This window comes from Protopterus annectens, chromosome 7.part0, assembly GCF_019279795.1.
Source record: "Protopterus annectens isolate FY-2018-M chromosome 7.part0, PAN1.0, whole genome shotgun sequence".
NCBI lineage: Eukaryota > Metazoa > Chordata > Ceratodontiformes > Protopteridae > Protopterus > Protopterus annectens.
Window position 1 is genome coordinate 765771354 of NC_056739.1, and position 17722 is coordinate 765789075.

The window sequence follows — 17722 nt, forward strand, 5'->3', positions numbered from 1 at the left end:
CTGTCTTCTAGCAATAATATGTCACACAACTCACCTGCTGCATCCCCCACAGACAGTGGGCACATGTAAATGCACTGCAGGTGTGTCACACAGCACACCCCCTCACAGACACTGAGCAGTTTTAACTGTGCTGCAAGTAGGTCCCATAGCTCACCTGCTTCACCCCCCACAGACACTGGGCAGTCATAACTGTCCTGCAGATATGTCAAATATCTCACCTGCTGCATCCCCCCAGGACACTACGTACTTGTAAATGCACTGCAGTGTGTCACACAGTTCACCTGCTGTTTCTCTCACACAGCTCACCTGCTGCATCCCCCAAAGACACTAACTACTTGTAAATGTACTGCAGGTGTGTCACACAGTTCACCTGCTGCATCTCCCACATACAGTAGGCTCTCGTAAATATATTGCAGGTGTGCTACAGAGTTCACCTGCTGCATCCCCCACAAACACTAGGCACTCATATATGCACTGCACTTAAATCATAAAGTTCACCTGCTGCATCCCCCACAGATAGCGGACTTGTAAATGTACTTCATGTGTGTCACACAATTCACCTGTTGCATCCCCCACAGAAAGTGGGCACTCATAAATGTATTGCATGTGTGTCACACTGCTCACCTACTGCATCCTCCGCATACTTGGGGCACTAGTAACTGTTTTACAGGTGTGTCACACAGCTCATTTGCTGCATCCCCACAGACATTGGGCACTTGTAAATGCACTGCAGTTGTGTCACATTGCTCCCCTGCTGCAGTCCTAGAGACAGTGGGCAATTGTAACTGGGCTGCAGGTATTTGAAGCTACAACCCTAATGTTCCTAGATGACAGTAATACAAATGGCCATGTGTATGTACACCAGGCTGATGTGTTGGTCATGTCTTACTACTTTACCTGGGGCACCTCCAGCTAACAGTTGTGCAGTCCATATCAGTCCAATTCTCACATCCAGCCCACCATACAGAATTAATATCCTGTCAGTTACTCTACTGAGGGTTATAAGGAACTGCTTAATCTGTGTCAGCTGGTGATTACTTTTGGAACCAGCTGTAGTGGCTAACATGTGCAGCTATGTCTAGTGTCCTGTTTTTCACATGGAATATCATTTGGTGACCCTGTAATTCACCTGCAAACCTGTTAGGTTGTGTACATCCACAACATGTATTTGCTACACTATTTCTTGCCACACCTGGTTCCTAAAGGGTTTTTCCATCGTATCCTTCTCCAGGCTTTCCTTTTCCATGCATGACTTCCAATAGAACCTCAGTTTTCTGTGTTCTGCCACTGTTTAGGTGTCACATGACAGCTGTAGCCCCCCCCCCACACACACACAGAACAGTATATCCTTACAGTACTGAGTATGATTAATCTCCCCACTCAAGAAAGTCCAAAGATGAAAAGTCAAAGTAGGAATCCACAGTAGACATGGTACCATACAAGACAAGCCTTTTATTGATGAAATTGAAGTGCTTTTTGTTGGGGTATTTAGACTTCATCAGAATAACCTGCAGAGAACTCCAAGCAGTAGAATACCAAGGATTTACTTCTGGGTCTACTACATCATTTCTAGGAAGGTGGCAAAACAGTGTGAGCCAACCATTGCAGCCCGAAGTTGACGTATGGGCAGATTGTATACCCACAACCTACTAGAAGTAGATATGAGGCTCTCCCCACTCACCTCTGTGACCCCTGTACCCCCCGTGCTGGATAATACCTTATTCAATGTTATGACATCACCATTGTAACCCTGTGCCAGACTGTGTTGCATACAAACTTATGGTCCAGTTATACTGCCCTTCAATGCAGTGCCTTGTTTCCATTGTGAACTACAGGTCTGGCATCTTTTCCCATATGGTTACGCAGCAATGCTTCTATGGATCCCCACCACAACATATATGTCAATTGTCATGCCTCTTAACTACAGTTTGTACAGTTGTCTCGCACTCAGAGGATTGAGAATTTCATGCTTGGACAGTGAGTCATGGATGGATGTTCCTGCTACCACATGAAGAATGACTATTCTGCTTGTTCCCTGTGGTCTTGTTGGTTGGAACACCCTGCAACACTGCAATACATCCTGTCTGTTCCACGTGCCCTTAATGTGTTGGTCACCCCAACCACAATACAATCTGCCATATCTCTATGATGTGGCAATTGCATGTGGAAGCCATGCACCCTGGAGATGTCCCTGCAATGTGGTAAACATTGCCACTACTTCTGCCAGCTGTAAATTTTCCTATGTGTTGGTTTTCTCCAGTATCGTCTATTTGTTGTAGTCTGTCAGTCTCATGATGGCCACTCTGTTTAATCAGCTAGAAAGGGGCTCATACCATTGGCAGTTAAACTAATGAGGTGATTTAGCTTGATGTTGTCTTAATTGTGCTAATAATCCTGGGCCGAGACTGAATTTGGTAATTTGTGATCAATGCTCTATCCCAGTTATCAAATTTAAATGAAATAAAGTAAGAAATATATAGATGAATGCTTTGTGATATCATCATTATTCAGTCTGTGAAACCCAGCCTACATCCTGCATGTGCACTGTAACCTATTAAGTTGTGAGTAGATGTGTAGCTAGACCATACTTCTAGTCATTTGCAGTGACAGTTATGGTCATTGAACTTCCCAGTTCTTTGTTGTGGTCATGCTATGGCATGCATGTCATGAAGGATGTTCATGCTGTAAAACCTGTTCATTCATCTGTCGCCTTGCCACATGCTACTAACCAGGGGCATTATGGTACCATACGTGTGCATCATGCTTCAGTGCTGCCAATGGCCCTTGGTTGCATGACCTCTCATAGACCATTCTGGTTACATGCATGGTGACTGCCATTTTCATAAATGCATGGCTTCATTATGCAGCAGTGTAACCTATATGTCAGTGCTATGTTAGAATATCTAATCCCCATCAGATCATATTGAGTTAATTTGACTGTGCTATTTTTTTCAGTGCAGTTGTTTTTTTTTCATTCTAAGTAACATAAAAATCTTAAGTTCTTTTAATTTCAAAACACATTGCATATTTAGGCTGAAGAGTTTGGCAAATATGTTTCTGAGTTGTTAAGAAAAAATCATTGAGTGATGTTATTCAACATATTAGGCAAAACGACTGACTCTTCACTGACAAATTCTAGTGCTATTATATACTTTTTGACAGTACTATGAGACCATCTAATCAGATATTAACAGTACTTTGAATAATGAAAAGGAAGATTTTATTAATAAGCTTGTTTGGTGTGCATTACTTTTCCAGTTTACTCAAGTCTTAAAAGTATACAAGAATAATCTCTTCTATACTATCTAGTAAAACTTCGGGAACTAATGCTTTCCCTTTAGCATCTTATATCTTGCACCTCAATTTTTAACCTTACTTTAGTGTTTCTGTAAGTTTATCACAAAGGTTAAAGAATTTTACATTACACTAGTGTGAACTATTTTGAAGTTCTCGTATATCCATTCCTTACCTGCCACGGTTCATAACTGTCAATGCTGGCACATGTCCCATTATGAAATGGCCCTTCTCCTGGGTTACACACACTCAAGTCATGCAGAGCATTTGCCACAGTGTATATTGCATTGTAGATGTTGCAGGTGATTCGTAAAGCAGATACATCTGTGTAGGCATTGTTGACCATTTCCAGCCTCTCTGTCCCAGTGCAAGGCTTCACCACAGTATCTACTGTGCCAGCGGATTGGTTGGTGTCTGAACTAGGCCATACACATCCAAAGGCTTCTTTCCAGAAAATTTTAACAAATATGTCTTCTGGATACAGCAATGGGCTTATTCGTAATAGAAACTTCTCAAGTCCAAGAATGTGACATGTTCGGACTGCAAATCCTATTGTCCCACTAAGAGGCTGTATGTACTTTGGATGGGAAAGGCTGGATGAACTTGACCAAGACTCACTAGCAACCCATACTTTTCTGATTATCTTCTTTCTAGAAATTTCGTCCATCACTGGTATCATGTAGGAATCAAAACAGAATGCCACAATGGTAGTTGCTGATGATCGTTCAATTATGTCAGCTATTTGCTTCGCCTTCTTTTCAGAGCAGAGGAAGGGAACAGTTTCTTCAAAAGCTATACACCCTCCAGCCTTGATAATCTCTGCTTTAAGTATTCTGGTCCCCTCTTTTCCATACTCATCGTCTTCTGCTAGTATGCCCACCCATGTCCAGCCAAAGTAATTTACCAGCTGTGCGAGTCCTCGGGCCTGGAACTCGTCACTTGGGATAGTTCGATAAAATGATGGATACTGCTGTCTGTCATTCAGGAGGGGGCTTGTTGCAAAATAACTGATCTGTGAAAGAATTATCATTTTTATTAACTTTTCACTTTTAGAAATTTTAGAGTGTCAGTTGTCATGGTGCAGGTTTCAGTTAAGGACCTTAGCAACAAAACAAAGTTAAGTTTTAGAACTTGTTTAATAAGGTTAGGTATGATAGATGTGTAGCCAGGACTGTGTTATGTACACTGTGGTGTACAAATAAACTTATGAGAAGCAGAATTTTGATCATTTCATGGGATCTAATTCTCAAATTTTTAAACACTTAAGTGAAAAAGATAAATGTCTGAATTATAAAGGAAAGTGTGTATCCACAGTGATTTACTAGTTGGTCATTTAAAAGTTGCTAACGTGAGTACTGCAGTGCATATGCTTTATTGTTAGTTGTCTATTTAAATGATACGCTATAGGAAAAAATGGTTGCTTTGTGAGAGGACACAGCTTGATGTACAAATCTGAATTTTGTATTTTGTATGAATGAAATCAAAATACAATTCCAGTTCAGCATTTCAGCAAAAAGAAAGGATACAATATTTCCAGTTTGTTAACAGTACATACAGCAAATGCTATTTAAATCTCAACTAAATTTTGTTTAATTATACTAGGCTGTAAACTTGATTCCTTTCCAATTTAACAAATTCTCCTGCTGTTTTATTTAATCCTGGCATAACGTATAAAGGATATATAGCAAAGAGCCATTTTAATATCATATATTTATATGTGATGTTCTTCACTGTTTTTAGTGTATTGTTTAAATAGATTTAAATAATGTGTATACATTATATTGCACATAATTTGATGTTATTAATGAAATCATTGGATTCAGAAACATTTTTCATGTCACAATAGGTAATTTTGTGTGATGAGGGCCACACACAGAGGGTTATGATTCAGAGAGACACTAAGAGTGAGTGGAGGAAACCTAGTAATTTAACAGTGTGATAATGGCAGCATAATGACATGGTTGACAAGGTAATTTGCAACAGTATTAAAATGAGACTGTGCAAATGCATATGAGGATGAACAATATGGTGGAGAAATTTACAGACATATATATTCCATTACTAGATGTGATAGCTCCAGAGTTATTAACCACAGTTAAATCCTGGAGTTACAGGAAGCAAATTGCAGAACAATGTATGAGTTAACTGAAATATTAACAGACTTGAACATACAGCAGGCTGGTAGTCACACTGTTGTTCAGTGTTGCCTTATGAGCTGCCACATCACTTGTCCACATCTAATATAGTATGTCCTTCACAACACTGAAATTGTGGGCCATTACCTGTAGATAGAGTTACTATGCAGAGACTGGTCAATATTTGTTGTCCTCATTTGTAAGCTACTGGCATTTGTGGATACTAAGCTATGTGTAGCTTTGAGAATACTAGGTACATGGACCTGTCAGCAATCAACAGGGGACAGTGTAGGGATTTCCCAGTCATCTGCCACAAGGATACTCCACCATTTCCTCATTGCCATGCTACAACATATGGGAAGCATATACAGTTTTCTCAGAGAATCAACACTATGTGGGCTTAGTATGGCAAAGGCTGTTTCCCTGAGGTACTAGGATCTATAGACTGTACCCACATTGAAATAAAATCTCCACCTGGGAAGAAGGTATTTTATTTGTGAAGGTTACTACTCCATCAATTGTCAGGAAGTCTGTAATACACATGGTTGTATCTACAGTGTGCCTGCAGGCCACACAGGCAAAATCCATAACTTCCACATATGACAAATGTGATGTATATCTATGGTTTGTGTTGTGAAATTTACTAAGGTCATCTTATTGGCAATGCCAGATATGCCCAGGAGCCATGATTGATGAGACCCATCAGAAACTCATAGACAGTGCCCTGTCACAAACCTAGTTCATTGTTGATCATGTGTTTGGCCTGCTGAAGGCCCACTTTTGCTGCTTGGATATATCTCATGGTGCCCTGTAGTATGATCCTTGTACACATACTTAAATGTTTTCTGTCTGTGCTTTGTTACATAATATAATATTGAGGAAACAGTTGCAGCAGGGTGTACGCATGCAGGAGGAATAAATTCCACCAAATGGACAGTGGAGGAGCCTGCAGCAGAGGACTATGCTATGAAGGTGGCTGCAATACCCCATGAAGGTGGCTGCAGTATGTCATGATGGTGGTCGGTCTACCCCATGAAGGTGGCTGCAGTACCCTATGAAGGTGGCAGCAGTACACCATGAAGGTGGCTACAGTACCCCATGAAGGTCACTGTTGTAACCCATGAAGGTGGCAGCAGTTCGCCATGAAGGCAGCTGAAGTATGCCATGAAGGCAGTTACAGTATGCCATGAAGGTGGCTGCCCTATGCCATGAAGGTGGCTAAAGTATGGATTGAAGGCAGCTACGGTATATCATGAAGGTGGCTGCCCTATGTCATGAAGGCAGCTGAAGTATGCCATGAAGGCAGCTACAGTATGCCATGAAGGTTGCTGTCCTATGCCATCAAGGTGGCTGAAGTATGCCATGAAGGCAGCTACAGTATATCATGAAGGTGGCTGCCCTATGCCATGAAGGTAGCTGCAGTACACAATGAAGGCAGCTACAGTACATCATGTAGGTGGCTGCATTATCCCATGAAGGCAGCTACAGTACCCCATGAAGGTGGCTGAAGTATGCCATGAAGGTGGCTACAGTCCTCTGTGAAAGCATTTGCAGTATGTCGTGGCACTTGCTAAGAGGCATCAGGTGGCTCATAACTTTGGGCCAGATTAAAACATATACAGAACATTAAACATGTTGCATGCAAATCTACAATCAGGTTGCACTTATCCATGTATAGACTGGCCGCACTGTTTATTAGACAGAAGATACACAAGTAACAAAGTACAGAGGGCAAGGTACATGTTTCATCATTTACACAGGTGGGGCACACAGTGTCTGGTGTTATCCACAGGAAATTGCGCACATGATAATATGACTGACATGAACCTGATGCTGTGTTTGTCAGATGTGGGGAGTGATGGGGCTTAGGGTGCATTGGGCAGAGGCAGGGTACAAATACCATTTCTGTTTATGTGTCTGTGTATGTGGGTAACTGAGACATTTTTGTGTGTGTGTGTGTGTGTGTGTGTGTGTGTGTGTGTGTGTGTGTGTGTGTGTGTGTGGTATCTTGGGGCATGGTCTCAGAAGTTTTTGCAGCACTTTGGTGAGCTCATTTATACATACAAGTCTATGGCACCCCCAGAAGATCTGTGAATATTCCATGCATACCTCTTTCCATGAGAGTATCATCTCCTTGGAAAATCATAGCCTCTGACCATCCCTTGCCTAGAGAAAAGTGTGCTGTATTAATGTGACTAGTGGCCTGTACTGGTAATTTCTGTGACATGATCTCTATATCCTTGAGGACATCCATGTCTGAACCTACTCAGATCCATACTGGATGGTAGGTTTGAAGTGATGGTGCTACTTGTGCCCATCCTAGGCCTTCACCTTCTACAGTGGACCTCAGTGTTGGAGGCAGGGGTGGAGCAGCCATGGAAAATTAATATGGTATACATCATGTGCACAAGGAGTCCTGTGTCAAGCAAGCTGTCTATGGAACACATCTATCAGGTAACACATACAGGTCACATGCTAACTTAGCCAGCACTGAGGTATTGTTAGCCTGTCCCTCTCTGATGGTCCTGCACATTCCTTGGGTTGTGGACATAGAGACAGCTAGCTCTGGGTGGGAGGGGTGTCTGTGGCCACCAACACACTGACCGCCTTTGTCATCATTGTGCAGAATAGAATTACTGGCAGTCAAGGGGATTGCACCTTAGCAGTCCCAGCTAGACCTGTCATGACTTCCAGTCCTTTGTTATTTTCTTCTGTCTCTGAAATGGGTTCCACAGACAAAGATGCCATGTCCACTGACTGGGATGGGGCCCAGGATTCCACATTTACTGTATCCAGCACAAACAGAGTCTCCTGACTGTAACAGAGTCTCCTGACTGTATCAGATTTTGAGTGCCATCACTGTATAGAGTGTGCATCATCTTTGACAACAGGCAGCTGTATATTCATGGTGGATGAGCCTGAGAAAATGTCAGTTGTAAAGGTACCAAGGAGAAATACCAACAGTAAGAGTTGTCAGCATTACTTTCATCCCAATGAATGAATGCTAACAACTGTGTATATTGGTAGAACTTGATAAAATAGACCTTACCTTGAAGTGGTGGTCTTCTAGTTTGAAGCCTTCATATTGGTATATACACACTGGATCAACATGTAGTTATTGCAGTACACATTTACCCTGTATGTAGTCACTTAATACATTGCGGATACACAACAGAGGCTTTTGGACCCCCCCTGCTTTTCTGCTGCAATGTCCAGGACTTTGGCATGCCGCATGGCCTATGCATAACTCATATTCTAAGACGCAAGGAAATCCATCTTCTCTGTTAATGATGGTTCAGCTGACAGACCACCTCCTTCCACTCTAGGTTCCTGTGTTATGCAGGCAGAACACTCTTTAGCAGCATATACCATGTCAGTGTATCATTTTCTGACCTGATTGTAGTGTCTAACCTGGTCACTGACAAGATTTATACACTGATCTTACCTCAGCAGGCTTGGTTGTCATATGGCCAGTCATATTTATTCTGGCAGATCATCTGCCAAATGTATTCTCTGTTTAGGATAATTTAGGTTTTAGTTTCTTGTATTTCACAGGTGTAATGCTGTGTGAGGAAAAAAAATGATATGAGGATAAGTACATCAGTACATTTCACACACACACACACACACACACACACACACACACACACACACACACACACACACACACACACACACAGGTTGACTGAAATTCGTGACATCTGTTTAGCCAACGAAATTTAATTGAACAGATGCTCAACAGTTGTAAGAAATCATGCATTTCTCAGGATGGTGTTGGGGGTGCAGGACAGCTTACCACCTCTCTAAAAATAATGCTTTATTATAATTTTTTAATTTGAAGTTTTTGCATGTGCCATGATTGTCAGTTGGTGCATGCATGGTAGTGTCTTGATGCTTGCAAAGTCGGTTTTGTTGTCAAATTTGCAAGTATCAATATTTGGGGATTTACACCTATATATATGTGTATATATATACATGTATATTTATGTATTTATTTATTGATATTTATAAACCGGGTTAGTCCGCCAGGGGCCATCTTTAGTGGAGACTCAAGAAGAAAAGCTCCAGAAAATTAACAATTATTACAAAATTTACAAAGATATAATCAACAGATAACATAACATAAGGCTACTAACAAGTAATACCATGACATAGCATAAGTCTATTAACAGGTAACAAATCTATAAATATTAAATACTAAAAAAAAAAAAAAAAAATAGACAAAGTATGAAATTCAGTGGAATACCATATATAGGTCATTCCAATGTACAAATATATATATATATATATATATATATGTGTGTGTGTGTGTGTGTGTGTGTGTGTGTGTAATATATGGGTGTAGGGCACTGTATCAAATGTATAGTGTCCCGAGTTCTACAGATTGATGTCCAACTGGCAAAATGGCAACTGCTCACGGTCTGGGGATTATCCCAGAGTGAAGTAAACCAATGACAAGTTGGTCCCCCTGCACCCCCTCCACATCCTTTGCTAATTATCTATACTAACTCTGAAATTGCACAATCCCTGAGGAGAGGAAATATCCCCTACTCTGGTATTGTCGATCTTGCACACCTGTTGACTCCCCTGCCTGTGTTGAGTATAAGGTTTTTTATGTTAGCAAGACCAAATCGCCAAAAGCACAAATCGCTGAATTTCATTTCACCAAAAATAGTAGTGGCAGTGTATATGCCCTTTTCCCCACTGTAGTGTGATTGGAGTTAGAGTATATAGTTGGGAGGTGTGAGGGGCACAGCCCCCCACATTGGGGGGTGTGGGGTGTAGCCCCCCACCTAGCTTGAATTATCCTATGCAGTTTCTGCAGAGGGTAAGTACTTTTTAATCAATCTAGATGGGGGGATGTGCCCCCCCAACTATATATTCTAGCTCCAGGATCGCACTACAGTGGGGAAAAGAGCATATACACTATTTTCGGTGAAATGAAATTTAGCAAAATGAGTTTTCTGAGATTTGTGCTTTCAGCGAATTTGGTCTTGGTGGAATGAAATTCGGCAAAATGTGCTTTTGACGTAATTTACCAGATCCATATATATATATATATATATATATATATATATACACACATACACTCAAATATTCCCACCCACACACACACACACACAGTAGCTGTTGTTTTGACTGAAACACAACTGACCAAACACACTTGACTGAAATCACATTTGACTTAATGATGACTTGGTGAAATTTGAAATGAACCAGTGATTTTTCTCTTTTCTCAGCTGTTGTGTGACTGTGGAATTAGTATAGTTAAAAGTAAGGAGTTGCGGGGCAAAACATTTTAAAGTATGCTTGTTCTAATAAAGTCTTTGGTGTGTCGGCAGTGATTCAGTGTGTGTGTATTTCTTTTTTTTCTGCTGTAGTCCAGTTGTGGCATAAGTATATTTATATAAGAGAGTGTGGTGATAATTGTTTTTGAGTTTGTGTGTGACTGTTTCAGGTTAGGGTTAAAGTAGGGACCTGATTAGTATATAGATGTAGTATTGTACATGTTTGTGATATGTGTATGTGTTTGTCTTTGTGGAGTGGCACTTTTAAGGAAAGTTAATGCATAAGGTTAAGGTAAGTGAAAGGGTTAAAGCATGCAAAATTAAGGTGGAGGGTGAAACCATCCTGACAACCATACTCGCCTGTACTAACCCTGTTGTCTCTAACACACTAACTTATGAAAACCCCTTTACCTCACAGTGTCACTATTTAAACAGATTTGCTTTAGTTTCTGTTTATTTTATTCCTCCCTCTTTTTGTACAGCAGGTGCCACGTTGCCATGGCAGTGCCATAGGTATGGCCACTGTCTGCAGTCCCCCACCAGGCCCAACCATCTTCTGTATTTTTCCAGCTAGTAGTGGTTGCATCAGGGGATAGCTATATGGTCACCACTCCTGCCCTGGTGTTGTTCCACTGGCTGGGAGTGCCATTGTTCCTTTTGATGGGACTTTCAGGGGGTAATGATTTTTTCACATGCAGTGAGAAGGTAAAGGTGGTGGGGAAGATGTTAGACTTTTTTTCTGGAAGTGTTTCACCACCTATTCCAGCCATCAATACCTCAGGCAGTGTCTGAGGAACATGCTATCTATCTTCCCCTGTGTACCACATAGGTTGTGAGATGGGGAAGGCCTTACCCAACCTAACACCCCATTCCAATGTTTCCATTCATTGCATGATAATATCCTCTCCTGTTTGCTGTTCAGTCCTCCCATCATCAGTGTCCACCCTTTGAATGTCTCTGAGTCTGCTGTCTAACCCAAACTTCAGGGTGTCAGCACCTCCCCTGTCAGTTTTTGACTATGCAATATGTTCATGAATTTGCCTTTGTTGCTGTTTCACAATCTCTTATCAAATCATCACCTTCTCTTATCCTTTATATCTTTTTCCAGCTTCCTTTATTAAAAAAAGAAAGAAAATGGACACCTGTCCCAGTAGAAAATACAGTAACTCCCCCCCACACCCATTCTTAACTTACTTGTTTTCCTTATTATCCTCTGCTTGTTGTCTCATTTCCTGTTGTCCTGTACACCCATTTCCACCCCTTTTTATGGCAAAATAAAGACATTTACTCATTGCAGTAGCCCATTAATGTTACATGCTGCATTTCCTATGTTCTCATTTCTTAGCACATCTGTATGAGTACATCAATTTTTGTCATCTGAAAACGAGCCATAACTGAAAGTTCTCTTCTTTCACTGCAGCTCAAGTTCATAGCATAAGCAAGTTTATTGGTTAGCTGTGAGCGAAGCACCAAATTGTCACCATTTTAACTGATAATGTGCCATGGACCTCATCACAATATGAACTGTACCTGTCAGAGAGACTCAGTGGACATACTAGACATGTTTCTGAATAAGACTGAATATTTATTTTCAATCACATTAATATTTTCTTCTGGTATTTTGTTTTTCTTTTTATTTCATAAAGTTAAATATAATGTTTTCCAGATTAGTTTACAATTATCATATTCCCCAGGATTCATTAAACTCCATGCAGGAATAGTGCTATTTCTGCATGGAGTGGATCTTGGTCATGTAGAACAGCAGCATGCCTTGCATATTAATGAAGGCGTGCTACTGTACTCTCTACACGGACATGATCCATGTACAAGCACAAGGGGTATGTCCGAGCATTGCTCGCACAGTACACACCCCACTGCACTCAAGAATTGGCAATTCTAAAGAAATTAACAGCGTCCGTGGACACTTTTATCACAAAATAACAGTGTCTGCGACAAAATACAGAAGCACAGCCCTCCACAACATGGCTCTCAACTGGCCAGATGTTCACAGAATGTCCAGAGTTTGACCTTATATGTTTGGCCTTTGCCTCATAAAATATCCTCCCATTTAGCAAATCATTATGATTATCTAAGGACTGAAGTCGCTAAATAGTGACATACATTTGAGTTGCATAACTTATATCCCTCAAAAAATATCTGCTAACACAAATTGAATTATTCTAGAAGCTTTCTAAGTTTATAAGAGTAATATTACACGTTCTGTATTTTTTTTCCATCCCCAATAAAGTTTAAGCGTAGCTGAGTGGGTGTGCACATTGCGCAGCTATGCATAACATAACTTAAACATTTGAAGGAGCTAAATAGAACTAGACCACCAAAATAGTGTAGTGGTTAGAGCTTTCACTTAGAATGCAGTCATTCATGATTTGAGCCCCAATACAGGCCATTCAGTTTTATTTGTGAAAACAGCACTAAAAGTATATTTTCTTAGATATAGGCAGTGAATAATATATTTGTTAACCAGAGTAATGTAGCAGGTCCAAATATGAGGTGTCAGTGTAGTACAGACGTGAAACCCCCATATAAACACGTGCCCCATACAGTATAGCCACAAAATAATATAATGAAAGCACATAAAATGATAATAATAAAAATAAAAATAATAATAATAATAATTAATAATCATGATAAGAATGTTAGTCCATAAAGTGAAAGCTGAACAATGCTAAATTGTGCTCAGCTATGCTTAGCTTGAGTAAGCATTGCTTAAATTTGTATGGTTAGAAATAATTAGCATAGCTAAGTGGAGTTGCACACTGGTAAGCAGTACTTAGCATATATCCCTTTAAACAATGCTTATCTGCACCAAGTGGATTTGCCCATCAATTAGCTTAGCTCAGCATATTCAAAACCATCCAATCACAGCAAAGGGTGGGAAATCAGCCCTATTTAAACCTTGCAGGTGGAAATACAGCTCATAACCAGTTGTAGCTCCCCACTGCAGGAACTATGGCTGGTGTTGGTGAAGGTGTGTGTTTTTGGGTGCAGCATTGGGGCATTCAGGAGTCTAGGGTCATGGTTGGACTCCTAGTAGAAAACCATAAAGGGAGACTGCTGCAGGACCAGTACCAGGGCTCCCAATACAAAGCAGAGGCTTGGGACCATCTTGTATGCGATCTCACCAGTGCCGCTGGCATCCCTCGGACTGGTGAGCAGATCCGGCAATATTTTGCTGACCTGAAGCATAGGAAGAGGGAGCTCTTGGATCCAGTGGATCCAAGATGTACAGGCAGGGAATATCCCAGATGTGTGTAAGTATCAGTATCGATAAGTGTGTTCCAAAGTCCAGCCTGTGTATGTGATGGATAGCTATGCATAAATGTTTATCTATCTCCTGTACAGCTGCAGATGAGAGGGCTGTGAACTTGGACTCCCATGCCAACAGGCTTCTAAGGCTGCATCGCGAAGCTGGTGAGTACAAATCTAGCTTGTAGTATTCAGGGCAAATAAATAGAAAGGAGCAGAATGTCACCTGTCAGTATTTAAAAATGGGTATGATTTGTACTGAATAAATCAGACATAAGTAGAGTAATAGTCACGTACAGGGTATATATCCATCAAAGTGTCAGTACCTGTCAATAAAAGTCAAAACCCCGGACTGGTTGTGTTTACTTTGGTATGTGTTGTTATGAATTGAAATGTGTAATGTGTACAGTTTCTGCACAGCAACTATAGGTCTGAAAGCATTAAATATTCAAGGCTCATTTGACAAAGATTGTGGAGTTGTCAAACAGGAGATTAACTATATGAAATTCTCCATGCACAAAAATCTGATACCTAAATAGGAATGTTGTGTTAACCAGTGTTTTCCAGACTGCGCTTTGTCAAAGTATGAATACACATTATAAGAACTATGACAAAACAAATCTTCCAGGACACACCACGAGAACACTGAAGTCTTCTAAAATACGTGCTTTATTCCAATCGATAAAAGATAAGAACTATCTGCCATGCATGAATGCCAGAATTACAATGTCAACTTATGCTACCAAGAGTGTATTAGGCAGAAAACAGTCAAACAAAAAATAGCAGTTTCTCAATAGCTCATTCTGATGAAACACAGACTCAGTTCTATTTTATGTGCAAACAGTCACGGTTCAAATCCTGGGAGTGGTAGTAACCTGTATGCATATTTTCATCCAGGAATATGTGATTATGTGTAGAAATGGTCAGGTAGTGTAAACCGAAATTTCCTCCACAGATCTGCCAGGTAAGAAGATGTATAGATTAGGCTGTACTTATATACTGTGTACAACACCCACTGTCCAAACCCAAGGTTGCAAATGACAGCAAGATAAGTACATACACCAACACACACACACACACACGCACGCACACACACACACACGCACGCAGTATGAATACACATATTTAACCCTGATAATGTGAATATGGGTAGAAACAGTCAGGTAATGTTAAGAGAAACTTCCTCCACATGTCTGCCAGGTAAGAAAAGATATAAATTAGTAGTAAGAAGGCTGTAATTATACACTGCGTACAAACAAACCACTGCCCAACCCAAGGCCATAGATCAATGTAAAGTGAGGTAATACTTGAAGAGCAATGATTAGAGCAATGCCCATTAAAGCTATGAGCAATTGAAGCCTATACAGTTGTTAATTAACATCTCTCTCTTTCTCTCTCTCTATCTCCCCCACCCTATTTGCACCAATAATCTAAACACATAAATCAATGGGTATGTTTTTCACCAAACCTACTGTTGGGACATGTGTCCTATTGTTCTACAAATTTTTTAAATGTTTGACTATTAATGTTCACTGTTTAAATACTATCATTGGTAACCTGTTGCTATCAGTGTAACCTGCATGCCAGTATAATGCCCACTGTGGTTCCATATATGCATGTGTTCTGTTTGCTATGCAACTGTTCCAAATCTGCTGTTTTGGGTTAAAGGGAATACCTATGCATGCTGTTATAACCAATCCTGGAATGTGTTACTCATGACTAACCAACATATGTTATAAAACTGCAACACCATAGCATATTTGGGAAGACCGATCCCAGCGGATCCACCTGTGTTGCCTCAACTGGCCATGGCACTGAAACCCAACACATCTGGTACCCAACCCAGGACCTCCTCGTCTGCTGGTCCTGTTACTGCCTTTGGGTGGAACTGCCTCAGGGCGTGGGACCCATCCCCCCCAGGAGCGGGTGCAGACAGGACACTGTCACCCATCATCAGGTCCGGGGATTGGAGCTTAGCAAGCTTTGAAAGGTGTTTGGAAATCTGCTATGCCAGCGTGAGGGCCATGTGGTGCATCTTGAGGGTCAACCTGCCCCTCCTGCTCAGCCTCCAGCACAGCCACCTTTGGGGCCGTGAAGGTGCAGTGGTGACTGCCCATGGGTGAGGACCTCAGTCCCACTGTATCCATTTGGGGGCTCTTGGGCATCCAATTTCCAACCACTCTCCCTGTACAAGGTATTTACCCCACACATGTGTCATATACCACCCCTGTCTGCTGTCTTGTCTGTCTTGCCTGTCTTCCTACCTAACCTACATCCCCAAATATACCTACTATCATTCCCCAACATCCCATTCTCACATTATAAATTAAAAAAAGGGGCAATCTGTTCCCACAAAAAAAATCACCCCATACATAGCCGTCCATTTCACACATGTGTCCATTGGACACATGTTATCTGGTCTAATTGGCTTAACAACACATTACTGTTGTCCTCACCCCTCTCTCAGGGGTTTGAGTTTCCAAATTTACCTCCAAATTCTGTACAAATGCAACAGCTGTTGCTGAATCAGAAATGGACAGCTATGTCCCTTCCCTACACCCATCCTGCACATCCCTAGCTATCTTTCATATTGTTTTTCCCTCTGCATGCCCCCTTTTCACCACTTTCTTATCATCCCTTTTTTTTTTAAAGAAATTAGTGTGGGTGTAAGTGGGAGTAAGCTGCAATAAGCAGCAGTAAGCAACAATAAGTGAGTTAGCACGATGCTCATCAATGCCAACACAGATTAAGTTGTTTTCCATTTAACCATGTGTTGGCATCACTTACCATTGCGCAAACCCATGCAAACCTGCTTACAACTACTTAAAACTGCCTTAATCACCCTGTTTCCATCAGCCACTGTTCTGCCAGCAACAAAATAATCAGACCTTGAACCCTGGACCCTGTATATCATACCAAAAGCAATTTACTACTAAGCCATCTGACCTACACATTCCATACAGTCATTCAACATAATATACATAAATCAGTCAGGTTTTGTATATCTATATAAATAAATATATATATATATATTATTTATGTATTTTACATTTGTTGAGTGGGAAAGTCTGACTGGACACATGTCCATTTACAGTGAGGCCCGAGGAGAAAAGCTTCATTTTACATACAATGCAGTAACATACAAACAATACAGTAGTATACAGAGCAAATGGAGAAGGATTAATAGAAATCTACAGTACTATGTGATTATATTTCCTAGGACATATTTACATAGTAGTTTAGTATTAACTATGGATCCATTTTTTAGAAATTCATTAACTTTATAAAGTTATAATACTTTCAAAAGGTAGCATTAAAAATAGAAACTTGATGATAAGAGTAGTTTTTAGTATCTTTGTCTTTACCCAGGGATGTTACAGGAGCATAGCCATTTGTTAGAAAGATGGGTTATGAGCAGTTTTTTTTAAATTGAATAGTGGAGGTATTGGATATGAAGGTGGCTGGTAGAGAGTTCCAGAGTTTGGAGATGCAGTAGCTATAGAGAGATTTCCCTTCTTCACTTTTGTAATTGGTGACCTCAAAAAGGTTAAGGGTAATAGATCTCAAAATTCTTTTGTGGTCTAAGGTTGTATAAGATGTTGGAGGGCTGGGACATTGTCTGGGTGGTGGTATAGCTTATGTGCTAGTGACAGTTGAATGAATTGCAATAGTTGAGGGAGTTCTAACCAGTTCAGTTTTTTAAGGGCTATACAGTGATGTGTTCTATATGTAGATTCA

The 17722-nt window shown here is 40.7% G+C and overlaps 1 protein-coding gene across 1 annotated transcript in view; it reads right to left on the reverse strand.

The window, feature by feature from the left end:
* The window catches only part of LOC122806091 (extracellular calcium-sensing receptor-like), a 431112-nt gene that overhangs the window by 201243 nt on the left and 212147 nt on the right, over positions 1 to 17722 (reverse strand). The window contains exon 2 of the mRNA XM_044076329.1: positions 3470 to 4306. Within this exon, the coding sequence (XP_043932264.1) occupies positions 3470 to 4306 (837 nt within the window). The remainder of the gene's footprint in view (positions 1 to 3469; positions 4307 to 17722) is intronic.